Below are 21,303 nucleotides of genomic sequence, written 5' to 3'. Positions count from 1 at the left end.
TTCCATCTGTACTGCAGAATCCCGTAAATCATCAGCAGGTTATTCTTAGACGGCACCTGGGCTCCGTTTCCAGTCGTTATTCTAATTTATTCTCATGTCATCCGTCAGTGTGTTCACTAACCTCTCGTTAAAACTCCATCCCTCATTTACTTTAATTGCAGTTTGTGTGAATATAAAGACGTCTTGTTAAAGTGGCCTTTTAAAGCGCATATTTAAGGGTGATTTAAGTGTGCTGAAGTTCCTGCGAAATGAAGACGGAGCCGCTAATTACAGCGTGAGCCCACTGTATTTACTGCAGCCACTCTCACAGGGAACATCCCAGAAAAGAGGGAAAGAAAGAGAGGATCATCCATTAGAAAGCACTGGAGAAGAGACACATACTGACTGTTTGCACTTGGTGTAAAAGTCACAATCTCATAATGTTTTTTGTGGTTAATGCATTCAGTAATGTATCAGGGAAAGAAAACTAAATTCATGTAATATTTGGGTTTGATGATAATTTCTTTGTGAAATATCTGTACACTCTTGTTAAAAAGTTTGGGCTCAATAAGCCTTTTGAAATATTTTTGAAAGAAGTCTTTTCTGCTCACCAAGGCTGTATTTATTTTACCCAAAAATATTATTACGACTTAAAAGAAGTGTTTTCTATGTGAATATATGTTAAAATGTAATTTATTCCTGTAGTCTCTTCTGCTCACCAAAGCTGCATCTGTTTGATCAAAAATACAGTAAAAACAGTGAAATATTATTGTGATTCAAAATAACTTTTCTATTGGAATATATGTTCAAATGTAATTTATTTCTGTGATCAAAGCTGAATTTTCAGCATCATTACTGCAGTCTTCAGTGTCACATGATCTTCAGAAATCATTCTAATATGCTGATTTGCTGCTCAAGAAACATTTCTGATTATTATCAATGTTGAAAACAGTTGTGCTGCTTCGTATGTTTGTGGAAACTGTGATATATTTCATTTTCATATTTATTAAATTGCGCCAAAGCATGGGAACAGGATTCTGAATTATGTAATATAACTTTGCTCACAATTTATGTACATAATATGAAAAACTTCATTTGTGAAAATGTTTGTCTTCATCTTAATGCGTGCACATAATTAAATTAAAATTGTAATTAAAATGAATTAAATCTTAAAAATGTAAAGCTAACGTGATTTTTAAATGTTTTTTAATCATAAGAATGTAAAATGTAAATCATTTAAATTGCATTCTGACTTATATAATATAATTTTCCTCACAATTTATGAACTTAATCTTAAATGCATAGTGTAAAAAGGTGTATTTCTTACATTTCTTCTTGCTTTGATAATTAAATTAGGTCATACAGGCACATCGGAATCTCAGTTACACTGCAAATTAAGCAAATGTGTTACCTGCTTGTTGAAATATTAATAGCTTTGACCTGAATGGATTGCATGCGTTAATGTTGACAGCACTTGGACTGATGCTCATCATTTTAAATATTCTCATCTCAGAGTTTGACGGACAGGTGTGTGCATGACAGAAACTGTGTTTTGCTGTAATTATCCTGTTGAGGTTCAGTTGCATGATCAGTGAAATGATTTTATGCGACTGAAACATTTGGGTTTATCTCTGAAAATAAGACTGACCATGGATAAATCCAGATGAAATTTGAGTGAAGGACGGCACGGCTTGTCCTAAAAATGCAAATCCGAGTGATAATAAGCAGCTGTCCCGGGTTACCGATGGGAAATGTCACTCTAACCGGCCACAAACACGGCATTTGATTAGGATTTACTGCACTGAGATTATAGATTATCCAGCCTGATCCTCTCCACCATCTGCTGCACTTTCCGTATTTGTGTTTACATTTTTAAGCACATGTACGTCTTAGTGTGAAGATGAGCGTTCGACCTTGGTGTGGATGTTGACAGCAAAGCATCATGGGATTGAGTGACTGGGTTCGTGGGGGTCATCGACTCTTCTGTTTGTAGCTATAGGTTGTGATTAACAGACAAAGGTTAATGATTATTTGAAGGTTAATGATTATTTAAAATCATAAATGTCAAATATAAATCATTTTAAATTAAAATTATACAAAACACAAAGTCATAAAAATTTAAAATAAAATAAATTAACATGAAAACTAAATAGAACACTAAAAAAAGAAAAAAAATCAATTTTAAATATTTTAATTTAAAAAATGTAAAAATTAAAATAAATTAAAATTACAATTTTAAAATAAAAACATTCAAAATGAAACGCTTCTTAAAAATCATAAAAAAATGTGAAACTAAAATAAATTATTTTAAAATTAAAATAATCTAAATAAAACACTTACTAAAATGTATGACATCATAATGGAAAATTGCATAATTTTAAAATAAAAACACTTCATAAAAATATTAAATTCATAAAAATGTATAATTAAAATAAGTAATTTTTAAAATAAAACCTTCAGAATGAAGCAAAAAAAGCAAAAAAAAAATAAAATCATAATGTAAAACTAAAATTTACTTAAAAATAATAAAAATAAAACTCTAAAAAAAATTTATTTAAAAATGTAATTTAAAATGAAGCACTTCATTAAAAGTATTTAAGTCATAAAAATGTAAAACTAAAATAAATTCTTAAATAAAATAGATCAAAAACAATTACTAAAAATTAATTTAATCATAACATGGTAAAATGAAAATAAGTAATTGTGAAATAAAAACTTTCAAAAAGAAACGCTTTAAAAATATTTAAATCATAAAAATGTGCAACTAAAATGTAATAGTAATGTTAATATACAAGTAATTTTAATGGTTTAGCTGCATGTCATTTGACCATTAACCGACTTCAGATAACTATAAACATGCAAGTGTGATTTTAAATATTCACTTAAAAAGAGGGAATATAGCACAATATAGAACAGCTTATAATTCAGCTTCATGGTTTCATTCTTCAAAATGTCTCCACTGAAGAAAATCATTTGGGTTTGGAACCACATGAGTGTGAGGAAATGTACTTTATTCAGTGTTGATATACAGGAACTGTGCACAACATTTCTGTAAATGCACAAGTTGAGCTTAAAGTCCCCATGAAATCAAAATTAAAGTTTTTTTGGGTGTTAGTATCAATATGTTAGTCTTAAAGGGTTAGTTCACCCAAAAATGAAAATTAAGCTGCGTATTACTCACCCCCGAGGCCATCCTAGGTGTATATGACTTTCTTCTTTCAGACGAATCCAGTCGGGAGTTATATTAAAAATTGTCTTTGGTCTTTCAAATGTCAAATGCGGCTTTACCGAGCTCAATGGCTCTGACCCGTGCAGATATAAAAAAAACACTACTGGCTAATTTAAAAAAGGGGCGGGGCTGCTCGATATGTCCCGCCCTGTCTTCCTGTTTCAGTTGAAATTACGTCACCACATAGAATAACCCTGCGTGTTTCAAGGTACTTCAGGGGACCTTTAAAACTGGGCATTGTGATGTGAGGACGCAGTGTTCATTTTTGGGTCATTACACATGTGCATGCAGAATGAATTATGCATCATCACACCTGTGAGTGAGATGTACTTCTGTTGTTTCTGTTTCTGAAGCAGCTCTCTTTGAACAGATGAACTTGGGCAGAACCGAACAACAGAAAGGGAGTTAAAATCAGAACCGCCCCGATGTTGAAGTGCTCAGTACATGTGAAAACCGCTGCGTGATTGTTCATTTTAAGAGGAGCTGCAGATGGTCAGACTGAGTAATGCACAGCCGAGATGTTCTTCCAGGTGCGCCACAGCCCCAAAACACCAGAGCATGATGGGATATCGGTCCTCATGTTGCTTGTTATTGTGGTACATCATCATTCCTCTAAAGCAGGGAGGAACTGCAGGGGTTTGTGAGTTGATGAAAAGCTAATAATTCATTAAAACATAAATATGTAAAGGTAAAGTCATTTTGAAAAACATAATAAAACACTTTCTCAAAATTAAATCATAAAAATTTTAAATTTTAAAATAAAAAAAAATACTTACTAGAAGTTAAATCATAAAAGTGAAAATAGTTTTAAATGTAAATAATTTAAATAATTAAATCATATATAGGTAAAGTTAAAGTTACTTATTTTAAAATAAAAACAATCAAAATAAAACACTAAACATTAATTAGGTCATAAACGCAAATAATTAAAAAAACTAAAAAACTATTTATTAAAATAAAAATAATTTAAATAAAACACTTACTAGAAATTAATTAAATTCTAAATAAGTTAAAGTAATTCTGAAATAAAACAATCACAGGGGTTTGTGAGTTGATGAAAAGCTAATAATTCATTAAAACATAAATATGTAAAGGTAAAGTCATTTTGAAAAACATAATAAAACACTTTCTCAAAATTAAATCATAAAAATTTTAAATTTTAAAATAAAAAAAAATACTTACTAGAAGTTAAATCATAAAAGTGAAAATAGTTTTAAATGTAAATAATTTAAATAATTAAATCATATATAGGTAAAGTTACTTATTTTAAAATAAAAACAATCAAAATAAAACACTAAACATTAATTAGGTCATAAATGCAAATAATTAAAAAAACTAAAAAACTATTTATTAAAATAAAAATAATTTAAATAAAACACTTACTAGAAATTAATTAAATTCTAAATAAGTTAAAGTAATTCTGAAATAAAACAATCAAAATATAACAGTAAATAAAAATGAATTAAATCATAACAATGGAAATTTAATTAAAATAATGTAAAATGATTAAAAACAATTTGTTAAATCATAAAAATGTGAAGAAAAATAAATATTTGTAAGTAAAAATAATAAAAACACTATGCATTCATTAAATAATACATGTGCAAACTAAAAAGTGTTAAAATAATCATTAAAAAATAAAAACTGTCAAAATAAAGCGCTTGCTATTAAATTAAAATCATAATGTAAACAAAGTAATTTTAATATAGAATTAATCTAATTATAAATTATTTGCATGTCATTTGATTAGTAACTGTGAATGTGTTAATGAAATGTAAAATCTCAGGGAGAATTAAAAAAAAAAAAACGTACTATCCTTTTATACAGTGGGTACGGAAAGTATTCAGACCCCCTTAAATTTTTCAAAGATGTCAACAATTCTGTGTCTGTCTGTCAATATGGGGTGCTGTGTGTACATTAATGAGGAAAAAAAATTAACTTCAATGATTTTAGCAAATGGCTGCAATATAACAAAGAGTGAAAAATTTAAGGGGGTCTGAATACTTTCCGTACCCACTGTATATATATATATAACTTTAAGTATTAAGTATTTAAGTTTAAGTATCTTATATATATATATTTATATATAAAGATACTTTTACACACTACTGTTGTGTACCATGCATGTTAATGCACATTAGAGGATCTTGTTGCGATGCTTCCAGTGCAGACAATGTCAAATCACTGTGTAATAGGGCTGTCAAATAAAAATTCGAATTTCGAATATTCGTCGAATTTAAAATAAAAATCCACATTCGAATGCAAAAACGAATGCAAAAACCGTTGCACTCGCGTCTCGCACAAGAGAGCTGCATGTTTAGAAAGCCATGTAAAATTAAAGTAAGTTTTATAAAACATGTCTCAAGACTTTATGGTGGTTTTTCCGCATCCCACTGCATCTCAAGTTTTTAAATGAAGAAATTACTCTTTGTGATTGGTTTTCGGTCCTTTGTATTAAACTATACATACATGCATGGTTCTGTTTTGTTTCTAATCGTTTAAGCAACTTTAATTATATAAGGTTTATAAACATTATTTTAAACATTATGCACTTTTTTCAAAGATAGTCGTGTTATTTTATTATGCTTTGAAGAAACGTGCATAATATTTTGTTCGATGCACCCTCTTGTGGCCTCAGGAGAGAAGCCAAAAGCTTTTTTCCCCCCTAACTGAAATTATGCCTTTTAAATTCGAATATAATTCGAATATTGATCATATTTAAGTACAAAATTCGAATTTAGTTTTTCAGCCATTTTGACAGCCCTAGTGTGTAAATGTCAAAAAGAGCAGTTGAGGTTCTCCCACATGTGAGTCCCGTTTCTTGACAGTCTTTCGTAAGACTTTGATTCTAAGAAAGCTGGAAGTGTCCCTGAGCCCTGCGGCAAGCCGGCGCGTTGGACGGAGATCAGTGCGGCGTTTGGCGAGCCGTACCGATGCTAGCGCTGAGGGAGATCCCGCTGCAGAGTAGGAGCTTGGGATGCCGGAGGAATGGAAGCATTTCAAAGAAAAAGCATCTCAGTTTTCAGGCAAAATCAGCCCACTCAGACTCTAACTGGGCTTTTTCTGTCCTCTGGGTGTGTGTGAGCTATTCTGAGCCGCTGTTTCCACATGAAGTGCTGCGTAAGGTATAATATCAACAGCCTTACGAGCAGGACAAATGTGGGGCTCCTACTGTTACTATTTGTAGTTATTTTTAAGTGTGATCTACTTGGTTGCTGGTTTGGTTTTTTGGTTCAGAATATATGCATTGTGCGTCGGTTTGTTAACTGGTGGTGTTTGTCGTTTGAGAGGAGTTTTCAGGACTTAATGCTAATTTTAAGACGTCTGTAGCATGTTTTCATTTCAGGGCCCATATTAACACATTGCAGTTTGTGATCAGTGCACAATCACAGCCTGTTTTACTGTGTGTTGCTAGCTGATGTGAAAATGCCCTCTAAAGCTAATTATCTACAACACATTTTGTGGCTTTTCTAAGAAGCATTTGTAATAGTTCGCAGGCGCTCTTTCTGATGCCGTTTTATCATTTATGGCCATAAAAGGAGAAAAGAAATGTTAAACCAGAGAAAAGTTTGACATTTGTTTGTGTTTTTGCTGACGTTCTGCAGATGAAACGGCTGAAAGTAGTTTAGAAGGTCATTGAGATGTTTGTCAGAGCTGCGTTTAGATAGTTTAGACATGGCTGATGTTGTTTTGACCTATTCAACCTTTTCTCACATTTATGCTATATATAAACTACTGTTAAAACGTTTGGGGTCAGTAAGGTTTTTTTTAAATGTTTTTGAAAGAAGTCTCTTCTGCTCACCAAGGCTGCATCTGTTTGATCAAAAATACAGTAAAAACAGTGAAATATTATTGTGATTCAAAATAACTGTTTTCTATTGGAATATATGTTAAAATGTAATTTATTGCTGTGATCAAAGCTGAATTTTCAGCATCATTACTGCAGTCTTCAGTGTCACATGATCTTCAGAAATCATTCTAATATGCTGATTTGCTGCTCAAGAAACATTTCTGATTAGTATCAGTGTTGAAGTTTATATTTTTGTGATACATTCTATTTTTCAGGATTCTTTGATAAGTAGAAAATTCAAAAGAACAGATTTTTTTTTACAATAGAAATCTTTTATAACATTATAAATGTCTTTACTGTCACTTTTGATCAGTTTAATGCATCCTTGCTGAATAAAAGTATTAATTTTCTTCTTTAAAAAAAACACATTTTTTATATATACACACATATATATATATCAGAATCAGAATCAGAATCAGGATTAGCTTTATTCGCCAGGTGTGCAAACACACGAGGAATTTGTTGTGGTTTTTTAAGGTGCTCCTGGTACATACATACATGCATACATACACATTTGACATGAGATAAAAAAATTACTTAAGCTAGAATTTAAATTTTACTATGGTAAAATAAATATTCAAACCACGTGTGTTACAACTAACCCCCCATTACTTTTTGCATCGCACTCATCGCAAGTTTATTGTTAAATTGTTAAATGCCCTTACATATATCTCTGTCACCATTATAAGTGTTTGATCACCACATTTGAGTGATCATTGCAAAAAATGTGTTTATGTATATATATTCTGTTTATGTATATACTGTATTCTATATATAGTACCAGTCAAATGTTTGGACACACGAATGGGTAAGTGTCCAAACTTTTGACTGGTACTGTACTATAATATACACAAAGAATATCGGCCGATATATCGGTATCGGCCTTTTTTTTACTCTCTAATATCGGTATCGTTATCGGCCCCAAAAAACCCATATCGGTCGGGCTCTAGTTGTTACTGTGTTGTTAGGGTGTTTGAGTGGTTGTTAGTGTGTTGTTTAGACGTTTGAGTGGCTGTTACTGTATTGCTGGGGTGTCTGAGTGGTTGTTAGTGTGTTGCTAGGGTGTCTGAGTGGTTGTTAGTGTGTTGCTAGGGTGCTTGACTGGTTTTTAGTGTGTTTTAGGGTGTTTGACTGGTTGTTAGTGTGTTACTAGGGCGTTTGAGTGGTTGTTAGTGTGTTGCTAGGGTTTTTGAGTGGCTGTTAGTGTGTTGCTAGGGCATTTGAGTGGTTGTTAGTGTGTTGTTACGGCGTTTGAGTGGTTGTTAGCATGTTACTAGGGTGTTTGAGTGGTTGTTAGTGTTTTAGGGTATTTGAGTGGTTGTTAGTGTGTTGCTAGGGCATTTGAGTGGTTGTTAGCATGTTACTAGGGTGTTTGAGTGGTTGTTAGTGTTTTAGGGTGTTCGAGTGGCTGTTAGTGTGTTGCTAGGGTGTTTGCATTTTGTTAGTGTGTTACTAGGGTGTCGTGGTTGATAGAATGTTGTTAGGGCGTTTGACTGGTTATTAGTGTGTTGCTAGGTTGTTTGAGTGGTTTTCATGGTGTTTGAGTGGTGGTTAGTGTGTTGTTAGGGTGTCTGAGTGGTGGTTAGTGTGTTGTTAGGGTGTTTGACTGGTTATTAGTGTGTTGCTAGGTTGTTTGAATGGTTTTCATGGTGTTTGAGTAGTGGTTAGCGTGTTGTTAGGGCGTCTGAGTGGTGGTTAGTGTGTTGTTAGGGCATTTGACTGGTTGTTAGTGTGTTACTAGGGTGTCTGAGTGGTTGTTAGTGTGTTACTTGGGTGCTTGTCTGGTTGTTAGTGTGTTGCTAGGGTGTCTGAGTGGTTGTTAGTGTGTTGCTAGGGTGTCTGAGTGGTTGTTAGTGTGTTACTAGGGTGTCTGAGTGGTTGTTAGTGTTTGTTAGTGTGTTGCTAGGGTGTCTGAGTGGTTGTTAGTGTGTTGCTATGGTGTCTGAGTGGTTGTTAGTGTGTTGCTAGGGTGCTTGACTGGTTTTTAGTGTGTTTTAGGGTGTTTGACTGGTTGTTAGTGTGTTACTAGGGCGTTTGAGTGGTTGTTAGTGTGTTGCTAGGGTTTTTGAGTGGCTGTTAGTGTGTTGCTAGGGCATTTGAGTGGTTGTTAGTGTGTTGTTACGGCGTTTGAGTGGTTGTTAGCATGTTACTAGGGTGTTTGAGTGGTTGTTAGTGTTTTGAGTAGTGGTTAGCGTGTTGTTAGGGCGTCTGAGTGGTGGTTAGTGTGTTGTTAGGGTGTCTGAGTGGTGGTTAGTGTGTTGTTAGGGTGTCTGAGTGGTGGTTAGTGTGTTGTTAGGGTGTTTGACTGGTTATTAGTGTGTTGCTAGGTTGTTTGAATGGTTTTCATGGTGTTTGAGTAGTGGTTAGCGTGTTGTTAGGGCGTCTGAGTGGTGGTTAGTGTGTTGTTAGGGCATTTGACTGGTTGTTAGTGTGTTACTAGGGTGTCTGAGTGGTTGTTAGTGTGTTACTTGGGTGCTTGTCTGGTTGTTAGTGTGTTACTAGGGTGTCTGAGTGGTTGTTAGTGTGTTACTTGGGTGCTTGTCTGGTTGTTAGTGTGTTGCTAGGGTGTCTGAGTGGTTGTTAGTGTGTTGCTAGGGTGCTTGACTGGTTGTTAGTGTGTTACTAGGGTGTTTGAGTGGTTGTTAGTGTGTTGCTAGGGTTTTTGAGTGGTTGTTAGCGTGTTGCTAGGGTTTTTGAGTGGTTGTTAGCGTGTTGTTAGGGCGTCTGAGTGGTTGTTAACGTGTTGTTAGGGCGTCTGAGTGGTGGTTAGCGTGTTGTTAGGGCGTCTGAGTGGTGGTTAGCGTGTTGTTAGGGCGTCTTGAGTGGTGGTTAGCGTGTTGTTAGGGCATTTGACTGGTTGTTAGTGTGTTGCTGTGTTGTTTGCTGATCATGTTTCTGTGATCTCCCGGTATCTGTATGTTTTGGGTCTCTCCTTCACTGTGTGTCTGTGGGTTTTATCGCACAGCAGATGAAAATCTCTCGTCTCTTTGTTTGACATCAGTGTCTATCTGTGTTTTGTTTATCTGGAGTTATGAAGTTATCACTCAAGGTTTTCTGAGGCTGCCACTTTTTTCGATCTATATCGACTGACAGGCTCTTTCAGGCTTTTCATGTTGCATTTTGTAATTGTAGTGCAGGTCAGTGTGGAAAAATGAAAGCGCTGCTGCTCTGGGCTGATATCTGGATGTCAGTTTTTGTACGTTTCTTTGAAATTTGCTCATTGAAAATGAAAATTGGTCTTGCAATGCAAACTATTTTAATATTTGCATCATTTTCTTTCATGCAAAATTCAATTTCTTATGATTTGTTTTGATTTTGAGTAAAGTCTGACTGAGATTGACTGATACTTGTGTGTTTCAGTCTGTTCCAGCATTACTGTTATGCTCGTGGAGGGATGCGACACACCTCATACACCTGCATCTGTGGAAGGTAAACTCACCACCAACAAACACAAACCATTTGAAAACTTACAAATCAGCCACGTGCAGAAAAGAAACGTTCCGGTCAGCAGCACAGAGACTGTTGCTGTAATTACTGATGTTCTTACTGAGTGTTACACAAACAGCACAAGACCTTACAGTGCAATAACAGACCAGAAGAAATCATTACTGCTGTGTGTGTGTGTGTGTGTGTGTGTTCTCTGAGAGGCTCTTAGTGTCAGATATCATTCTGTCTCCAGAGCAAAAGCACGTCTTGGATTACAAAGTTAAATCACAGCAAACATCTGGATGAATAAATAAATTTCAGACGTGTTTTGGATTCAATCTTAAATGCATAGTTCACTTAAAAAAATTTTGTTAACCTGCAAAAGTGTAAAATACACTATAACAGTGTAGTGCATGTGACGTGCATTATTTTCCAAGTGTTTTGCAGTCATATGATTGGGTGTGATGAACAGACTCTAATTTAAATCCTCTTTTTCATGCATATTCAAACCTGGCACATCACGATCAGTTATAATAATAACCTAAATTTTAGGTTTTGTCACACAATTTGTTTTTTTGTGGGAGTCAAGTGTAATTTCATATCTGAAAATACAAAGCCAATGGGAGGTTCAGTATTAATGTGACCACTATTGAACATAGAAGCATTGCAAAACTTCACTGTACCACTAATGCATTTGTCTTTGAGTTTTTTGGGTTGTATGTTAACATATAAATTTCGGTCAGTGGGAATAACTCCTCCATCCTGCATTACGGACACGCCGGGTCTCCCAATGACAAAACCATCCAGGATGGAGACATGTGGTGAGTTGTTTCTTGATTACTTGAGTCAGATTAGTTCTGTATCAGTTGTTGATTGTTGCTGGTTTTTCAGTCAGTGTAGTGTTGTATATTTCTCTCTTCAGTAGTTCAGGCTGCATCATCTCTTTATGAGCAGTCGCACACTGACCCCTGCTGGACAGAAACTAGAAAGACATTTTTCATTTTTGCAAGCACGTTTGAGATATGAGAAAATCATGAATTATTTACAGTAGCAGCTAATTTACTATAATCCGAGCATCTATCCAGGGTCATCTATTTTATATTACAGTTTAAAATAATAATAATAATTTAAACATCATTTTAAAAACCAAAACAGGTCTCTGGAAGTTTTTAATTTTTTCGTAATTTAAAATTATATATCCATACAAAGAATAATTAAAGCAATACCTAGATGTGCAGAATTTCTACCAAAATTTGAGTATTACACTTAAAAGAGTTATTAATACGAAATGATTTTTTTTCAAATATTATAATTATTTTTTCCTGTGTTATAACTATATTTTAAAGTATGCTTTCTATGTATTTTTATTTTTTCCCCTCTTTGTATTCTATGAAACTTTTTTTGTAATATCCTGTACGTTGAGTTCTGTTCAATTGTTTGTTGAAATCTGTAATAAAAAAATTCAAATACAATGTAAAAAATTTTATATAAGTAAATAAATAAGACATTTAAATGTTAATATAACAAGAATAGAATAGAGCAGGAATACTCAGTATTTGATGTTGTCACCAAATCATAAAACTAAATCCAAACCATAGAAGTGGCTTTAGATCTGAACTCAGGCTGGTGTGGAGGGAACATTTCCTGTAAAAACTCTTCTTTTCCTGTCTGATTGTTTTCCTGGCAGTCTGTTTGATATGGGCGGTGAGTATTACTGCTACTCCTCCGACATCACCTGCTCTTTCCCAGTCAACGGCAAGTTCACCGCAGACCAGAGAGCCATTTATGAAGCCGTGCTGAAGTCCTCCAGAGCCGTGATGGCCGCCATTAAACCAGGTACAAACACAGAGGAATCACAGCAGGTCAAAATACTACAACCAAAACTGCTTTCAGACTACAGAGACAAAAAAAATGACATGTTCGCAGTATGGAGGAACTGGTCTGATTCTGTTTTTGACACCTAGCTAACATTTTGAAAGAAGTCCTTTCTGCTCACCAAGGCTGCATTTATTTGATCAAAAATGCAGTAAAAATGTGAAATATTATTGCAATTTCAAATAACTGTTTTCTATGTGAAATTTATAGGAAGATGTAATTTATTGCTGTGATCAAAGCTGAATTTTCAGCATCATTACTCCAGTCTTCAGTGTCACATGATCCTTCAGAAATCATTCTAATATGCTGATTTGCTGCTCAAGAAACATTTCTGATTATTAGCAATGTTAAAAACAGCTGTGCTGCTGAGTATTTTTGTGTAAATTGATACATTTTATTTTTCAGGATTCCTTTATTAGTGGAAAGTTCAAAAGAACAGCATTTGTTTGAAATATTAAGAATGTCTTTACTGTCATTTTTGATCAATATAATTCATCCCAGCTGAATGAAATATTAATTTCTTAATTTCCAAACTTTGAACAGTAGTGTATGTTGAGATTTGAGATTTATTATTTAAGAATGCTCTTCCTGAAAGAACAAACAGACCCCGTCTTTGATTGAGCGCTGAATCCTCAGCTGTGAAATGACCTCTGACCTCAATCTGATGACGGTCTCGGCTCAGAAAGGTCTCTGACTCTTCCCTGATGCTCAGGTGTGAAGTGGACAGACATGCATCGTCTGGCTGACCGGGTTCACCTGGAGGAGCTGCTGAAGATGGGGATCCTGCGTGGGAGCGTGGAGGAGATGCTGAAGGTTCACCTGGGCACTGTGTTCATGCCGCACGGTCTGGGTCACCTGCTGGGCATCGACGTCCACGATGTGGGAGGATATCCAGAGGTCAGTTCTGATCACAACAAAACTCAAACAGCAAACTCCGTTTCTTTTCCCTGAAGTCTTTGTGTAATGTTAGAGGTGCTTAGTGCTGGGAACAAAATCTGAAGCGATATGCATCATTTTAATATTGGGAGTTAAGACATATCAGCTAAAAATAATTATGTGTCACTACATCACAATCTTAGAGGCCTGGTTGATTTAAAATTTTTATCAAAGATAAATCTTAAAATGTATCCAATAAAGCTGACTTTTTATTTTTATTTCCTCTTTTTATATATTTAACAAATAAGCACCGAAATGTTATAAATTGAAACCACTTCTACTCGTTTCATATAACAGGTATTGCACATACTGTATTTGATTTTACCACATGCATGAAAGTGGGTCACTCCGTTTCTTTTCCCTGAAGTCTTTGTGTAATGTTAGAGGTGCTTAGTGCTGGGAACAAAATCTGAAGCGATATGCATCATTTTAATATTGGGAGTTAAGACATATCAGCTAAAAATAATTATGTGTCACTACATCACAATCTTAGAGGCCTGGTTGATTTAAAATTTTTATCAAACATAAATCTTAAAATGTATCCAATAAAGCTGACTTTTTATTTTTATTTCCTCTTTTTATATATTTAACAAATAAGCACCGAAATGTTATAAATTTAAACCACTTCTACTCGTTTCATATAACAGGTATTGCACATACTGTATTTGATTTTGCCACATGCATGAAAGTGGGTCACATAAAGCCATATACTGTACTGGATAGAAAATCTCAGTTGCTTGATTGTTTATATCGTCTTCACATGGAAACTATATTATTGTCCAGTTCTAAACCGCTAATTGCCACTATAAGACATGAAGATATTATAATAAAAATTAACATTATACATTTCTGAAAAAATTTCTGAAGCCATATTTATTTTGAAAAGCACTATACAAATTTAATGTTTGTGTGCTAATATTGTAGAAAACAATCATTTGTTTTCATATTATATCAAACTATAAATGATGTTTTCATAGTGATCAAAATTGTTTATCTCAAAAGATCAAGGGACATTTTTTTCTTGACTTTGTAAAGCAAATTTTTAAGGGCCAAAATCAAGTGAGAGCCTGTTCTAGTACACCCCCAAAACAAAATCAAGACTTGAAAGAGCATAATAGCATAATAAAAGAGCATAATAGGACCCCTTTAAGATTATATCCAACATCCAACTACATTATAGTAAAATGTATTATATTTTGAACATTTTAAAATAATTTTAAAAAAAATTTTAACTGTTACAATGATTTTTTTAAATAAATGAACTACATTTCAATGCAAAAAAAATAAACAAAATATGTTTGGCCCGCTGTGGTTTGGACGTCTCTGTTGTAAAGGAAAGGAACGTCTGCGTCTGTCTGATTAAACCAGATGCAGCAGCGGTTGAAGTGTGTGGTGTGTTTCAGGGCATCGAGCGCATTGACGAGCCGGGGCTGAAGAGTCTGCGGATGGGCCGTGTGGTGCAGGAGCGCATGGTCCTCACGGTGGAGCCGGGAATCTATTTCATCAACCACCTGCTGGATAAAGCGCTCAGCTCACCGGCGCAGTGCGGCTTCATCAATAACAGCATCCTGACGCGCTTCCGCGGCTTCGGCGGGGTCAGATCACAACAGACTTACTACAAACAAATCAGTTATATGTTCCAGCAGATGCACTTGATGGAAATTATCAGTATTATTACAAAGAAACTAATTACATATTTCTTGATCAATCCATAACTGGGCCTTATTTTCTAAAACACCACGTAATCTTTACTGGTAATTTTGTTGATGGTTTGTCAATGTATAATATGCTATAATTTATGCATAATTACATATAAGTTATATGCATATAAAATACACTATATATTTTTATTACTACTTTATCAAAAGCACTAAAGCTCCATTGTTTCAGATGTTGTAAATGTTTCAGTATATAACATTATATGCTGTAATTTATGTACAATTAAACATATAATTAATTATATAAATATATAATACACATAAAAACATTGTGTGTGTGTGTTTATATATGTTTTATCTTCATATAACTTTTTAACCAAAAGCACTAAAGTTCTGTTGTTTCAGATATTATAAATATACATTTCTGAAAGTTCAGACTTTATTTTTATGAGTATTGATGTTCGTGCGTGTGTGTCTCTCTCTCTCAGGTGCGTATTGAGGATGATATCGCAGTGACGGCTGACGGCGTGGAGCTGCTGACCTGCGTTCCTCGAACCGTGGAGGAAATTGAGGCCTTCATGGCAGATGAAACATCCAAACCCTTCAGTCCCATCAGCAGCCAGAAACTCTGAAGAGATGATGATGATGATGATGATGATGATGACGACGATGACGATGACGACGACACTCCTTTTCTTCAACATACCAGACTTAAACCTGTATCTAAGTAAAGGAATATCTTTGATATTTCAAGGGAAATCAATCACATGACAGCTGTTGTTTGACTTCTCTGATGTAAGTCAGCAAATTAAATTACAGGATCATTTATGCTTTCATGTAGCAGCCATGTAACAGTTTGTGTTTTAATTTTCAGAGTTTGATATTCTTAATAAAAGCAGCTCTGAACTTTACTCAATTAATTAGCATTATATTCTGCATGCTTTTTGCAAGTTTGTAAGACAATGCAATGCTTATTTTTAATAAAGGTCTGATTTTTCTAGCATCATTTAGAATCGTGTGCAAATTGATCATTTACTAATTCTGTCATTTAAATCCCATATGATGTGTTTCTGTCAAACTAAAATTGATGGAATAGCAGAAAGCAAAGACGAGGAGAAAAATCCGGACACTCAATGTGACTGTAGGAATGTTTTTTTTTAAACCGCCGATGATTCATTTTCCACTCAAGTCGGGTCTGGGGTGTGCTGTGCGCTACAGCATCGTCTGTGATAATATGGTAAGTGTTGTTGTAATGATGTGCGATCTGACATTATCAAGTATATCACAGAGAGTGCACGTACGTGATTTATTAGTCTATTAAAACTCAAAATTCACGGCATTCTAAATTGTAGACGGCAAAAATGGTTCAGTATGCTTTTTTTATATTTATATAATTTAATATAGTTAATTGAATCTATATCACACAAAGAGTACAGTTTTTCTGCAGATATCAGCATGAACACATTTAATAATCATTTTATACAAGTTCAGTAAAGCAATAAGTGACTTACATTTTAGACATAACGAAAGTGTTACCAACATTTTCACCATTATTAGCCTGAAAAAAAGATACAGCTCATTTAACACACATGACCTTTTGTGACTAACTGGCTAACAGAACTTTTAATTAAAAAGTAGAACGATTATGGTTACACTTTATTTTAAGGTGTCCTTGTTACAGTGTAATTTTACATTTAAGTACTGAGTAATATTAATTAACTACATGTAGGCCTACTTACTATATGTTTAGGGTTAGGATTAGTACATATATTGTCGCAATCGTATGTTTAAAGTCTTCATGTTTCCGAATGTTTCTGGTTTTCTGAAAACAACTGTTTTCATACAGCAATAGCTGAAGGCTTTTGTCCATATTAGGAATTTCCTCGTATGACTTTCTGCGCGAGAGCGCCCTCCGGCTTCGAGTATGAATGAAACATACACTGCGTGGGTGTTTAGCGCTCCGCGATGTTCATCTCGCCTTATTCTGGGTCCGAATAAAACATCAGATCATGCACAGACTATCCTGTCTCTTTGAATTTAAATCTATATTTATTCACACCGGCTCTTGAAAACCTCTATGCGAACACACTTGCCCGAAAAAGTGCGGGGGACGAATTTACGTGATATTAAAAGTGGGGGGGACACGTCCCCCGCGTCCCCCGCGTAATCTACGCCCCTGTTAATGCGTTACCCCCAACACTGTTCATCATCATGTCTGTGAATAGCGCTGATGCACATGTTTACCTCGAGGCTTGTGGAAAAATAACGATGGTAACCACAGTTACTACTGTAAAATACACCAATATATGGTCTTTATATCATTATCTTTATGTGAATTTTATTAAATATTGGCCTATATTTGTATCATGTATAGGCATAAATGTCATTTTTGTTTTGTATTGTAATATTTTTATTTATTCATTTCTTATACCAAATTTTATTGCAGTAAATATACAGTAGTTGTTTAATTACCATGTTTTTTTTTTGTAAGTGTGTACGGAGTTTGCAATAAGTTGGACAAAAATGTATTGTCAAAAACATCAAAATTATATATATATATATAATTTTTTTTTTTTTTTTTTTTTTTTTTTTTTTTTGACATCAGTACTGATTATAAGATGTTTCATATACTTATAAACTGTATTTAATTTTTCGTGTAGTGCACTTGATGGATCACAATATTTAATGGTTATACACTGACGACAAATATAAAACTCCACTGTAAAGACTGGACATGCCCTAAAACATTAAATAAGGCATCTACACTGACAAAGGTGCACTGTTAGGAACATCATGGACCAGATTCAGATTGGACATGGAGCTTAATGATAAATTTTCCGAAATGCACAGGAAGGTTTGCGAAATGCTGATCTATATTATCGAGAAAGATCCTGAGCTGTTGGAACAAATCAAACAGGCCAGCTTTGACTTGATGTTGACCGATCCAGCAAATGGAGGAGGTGTTGTTCTCGCACACTATCTGAATTTACCTCTCATTTTTAACGTCCGATGGACTGTGCATGGAGAAGCGCATTTTGCGATAGCACCATCTCCTCTGTCTTACATTCCCTTCCCGCTTTCTCAGTTGACCGATAACATGACTTTTCTTCAGCGAACGTATAATGTGTTGTTTTACATCATTCGGCTTTTCCTTTACAAGCGCATCGTTGGTCCTCATTACAGCGCTTTGTGCGACCGATATTTTGGTCCTGATTTGCACTATTTTGAGTTATTCCAAGCAGCTGATATGATGGTGGATTTTGTTTTTGAATTTCCTCGCCCGACTATGCCAAATGTCATTTACGTTGGCGGTTTCCAATGCAAACCTGCAAAAGAGCTTCCGAGGGATCTGGAGGACTTTGTGCAAAGCTCTGGAGAGCATGGTGTTATTATTATGTCTCTAGGAACGTTAGTTGGCCAACTTCCTCTTGACATAGCTGATGAAATAGCAGCTGCGTTTGCTCAGCTTCCCCAAATAGTGATTTGGAGATACACAGTAGCGCAGCCGTCGACTTTGGGCGACAACACTTTACTGGTTAACTGGTTACCGCAGAATGATCTCTTAGGACATGCAAAGACCAAGGTTTTTGTGTCTCGTGGAGGAACTAATGGTATTTTTGAAGCCATTTATCATGGCGTTCCTATAGTCGGATTACCGCTTGTTTTCGATCAGGATGATAACCTTTCAAAAATGAGACATAGAGGTGTGGCTAAAGTTGTGGACATTGCCAACATAGATAGAAGTATATTTAAAGATGCGTTACAAGAAGTGCTTACAGAGCCATCCTACAGGAAGAACATGCAGAAACTGTCCAGTCTGCATAGAGACACACCAGTAAATCCGTTAGTTAGCGCCCTCTTCTGGATTGAGTTTGTCATGAGACACAGAGGAGCTGCTCACCTGCGCACTGACTCTTATAAAATGCCCTGGTACTCGTACTACAGTGTTGATGTCGTAGTGTTTTCAGTGTTGATTGTGTCTTTTACCGTTTATATTGTATTTAAAGTGATCAGATGTTTATGTTGTAGCTTATGTGCAAAAAGAAAACGAGCAAAACAAGATTAAAGGGGACATTGGATGGCAATTTTTCACAAGTTGGTATGATTCTTTAGGGTCTTTGTAAAATGTATTTTAATTCATGAAATTAAAATTCCTCAATGGTCGTGTTAAACAACACCCTTTTTACCATGTCAAAAACAGCTCTGTTTACAGCGACCCGTTTCGGTGCATGCCACTTTAAATGCTAATGAGCTACTGCTCACCCCACCCCTCTCTTCTGTTTTTGGTGGTGCATCACCATCAAAAACAAAACTAATCCGCTGCGTCCTCAGTGGCTATGAAATGAAGACTCTTATGTTCATTTTACATCCAACTACTAAACACCTGCATTGCTTTGCTCGCTGCTCGATTAATACGGGACAGTTCGTCAATCAAAACTTCTTGATAATTGGGACTGTTTAGACTTTTTAGGGATTGAAAAAAGGAGTGAATGGATTTTTATTATTGTAGGGTGGTTGTGTCCACATACTGCTAAGACACATTTATATGCAAACACCATGTAAGAGTGAATTTTGCATCCAATGTCCCCTTTTTTTTATACGGTCACCAGGATAGGACACATTATGATTGTATATACTGTAAATAAATATAGAAAAAATAAAAGCTTTATCTTCAATAAAGTAAAAAATTAAAATCATTTGTAAAAGTAAAATTTACAAACAAAAAAGATTTATTTTCACATTAGCTGCATAAATTGAAAAATAATAGCATAGAAAATAGTTCTGAAATAGATTAGCAGCTAATACAAGTTCCAAAAAGTGTAATAAAATAAACTGTTTCATGCCAAATCAACTAAGTGTTAAAAAAAATACTTGTTTGGTTTCTATTTATTGTAAATGTTCTTGTGTGTTTCAGTATTGACCAATTTTGGAGCATTGTTTAAAAATTGCGAAAATGGATAAGTACAATACAATAATACATTTGGGGGGAAAAAGAATAAAACTCTTGTGTGTAGCCTATTTTTACTGATTATGAGCATATAGATATTTCATAATAAATAAAAATGTAAAAACAAAAATAAAAACTTAAACTTTAATATAATTATAGTTAATGGAACAGAGATTTACCATGTGAATTTTGATTAAATGCTAAATCTTAAAGTAAACATGAACCCATTTAATGTGCTTACACTCTTAAAAATAAAGGTGCTTCACGATGCCATAGAAGAACCTTTTTGTCTAAATGGTTCCATAAAGAACCTTTAACATCTGAAGAACCTTTCTGTTTCACAAAAGCTTCTTTGTGGCGAAAGAAGGTTCTTCAGATTCTAAAAAGGTAAGAAAGAGATGGTTCTTTAAAGAACCTTTGACTGAATGCTTCTTTGTGGACCCAAAAATGGTTCTTCTATTGCATCGGTGTGAAGAACCTTTTAAGCACCTCTATTTTTAAGAGTGTATGTAACATAATGTACTTCTGATAGAAATTATATATTTAATGTAGACTTCCATACCAGAATAACAGACCCGAATGGAAGAATGCATTTTTGGCTGTTGGTTGATGTTATACAGTATTTTAACATAGCAGCCCTCGCTTCCTGGAGTCAGAGCATTTCTTCAGAATAACATGCACTGATGAATCATTCACATTAACACCGGCGATATGTATTGAGAAAGTAAATAGTCTATTTAATTTCTTGCTGACCTTAAGATTGAAATGATTTCTTCCAGTATTATCCCTTCCAGAAACCATTAGCACATCATTAGCGCGGTTTTGTCCCGTCTAATTACGCTGATGTATTAGTGACCTGCAGGACTCTGGTTTAATAGAGGTGACACTCAAGCTACTTGTGCTGCTGTTACTGTCTGTAATGACAAAAAGAGCTTTAATGTCTAACAGCGTTTAATCGCCGCACCATGTCTTCAAAGCAATTACAGCTGATTTCAAGGATAACAGAGCTTTAAAATATAACATAAGTCTGGTTGACAGTCAATTAAAGAGTAGTTTTGCACACGAGGAAGCACTGCATATTATTATTTTTTTATTTGTTTTGTACAGTTAACACTCCTGATACAAAAGATAATGTCTACAGACTTATACACTGAGTCTAGTGTAAAATTCAAATACAGGAAATCACTCAGATATACTGTAGTATAAAAATAAAATAACATACAAAGAATTCTTCTGGCTAATCCCTTTCAGAAAGATAGTAAAACAAACACTTTGTGAGTGAGGCCTTGTTATATTGATGGTAGTTTTAATTCATGATGGGTGAGCTGAGCTGAAAATTGTGGAAGCTTATTTCTGCCATGGGATTTAAAATAAATCTCAGAATTGTGAGGAAAAAAGTCAG

General features: G+C 34.6%; 1 protein-coding gene and 1 pseudogene across 1 annotated transcript in view; both read left to right on the top strand.

Moving 5' to 3' along the window:
• pepd (peptidase D) overlaps nt 1–15,955 on the top strand; it is a 78,398-nt gene extending 62,443 nt beyond the window's left edge. The window contains exons 10-15 of the mRNA XM_016522045.1: nt 10,419–10,487; nt 11,228–11,305; nt 12,172–12,320; nt 13,072–13,256; nt 14,699–14,890; nt 15,442–15,955. Of these exons, the coding sequence (XP_016377531.1) occupies nt 10,419–10,487; nt 11,228–11,305; nt 12,172–12,320; nt 13,072–13,256; nt 14,699–14,890; nt 15,442–15,585 (817 nt within the window). The 3' untranslated portion in view covers nt 15,586–15,955. The remainder of the gene's footprint in view (nt 1–10,418; nt 10,488–11,227; nt 11,306–12,171; nt 12,321–13,071; nt 13,257–14,698; nt 14,891–15,441) is intronic.
• LOC107715822 (UDP-glucuronosyltransferase 2C1 pseudogene) lies at nt 15,623–19,019 on the top strand (annotated as a pseudogene).
• The last annotated feature ends 2,284 nt before the right edge of the window (nt 19,020–21,303 follow it).

Source organism: Sinocyclocheilus rhinocerous, unplaced genomic scaffold (genome assembly GCF_001515625.1).
Source record: "Sinocyclocheilus rhinocerous isolate Xijiao unplaced genomic scaffold, SAMN03320098_v1.1 scaffold540, whole genome shotgun sequence".
In the NCBI taxonomy this organism is placed as follows: domain Eukaryota; kingdom Metazoa; phylum Chordata; class Actinopteri; order Cypriniformes; family Cyprinidae; genus Sinocyclocheilus; species Sinocyclocheilus rhinocerous.
Note: the sequence above shows the minus strand (reverse complement) of the source record. Positions and strands in the feature narration are given on the sequence as shown.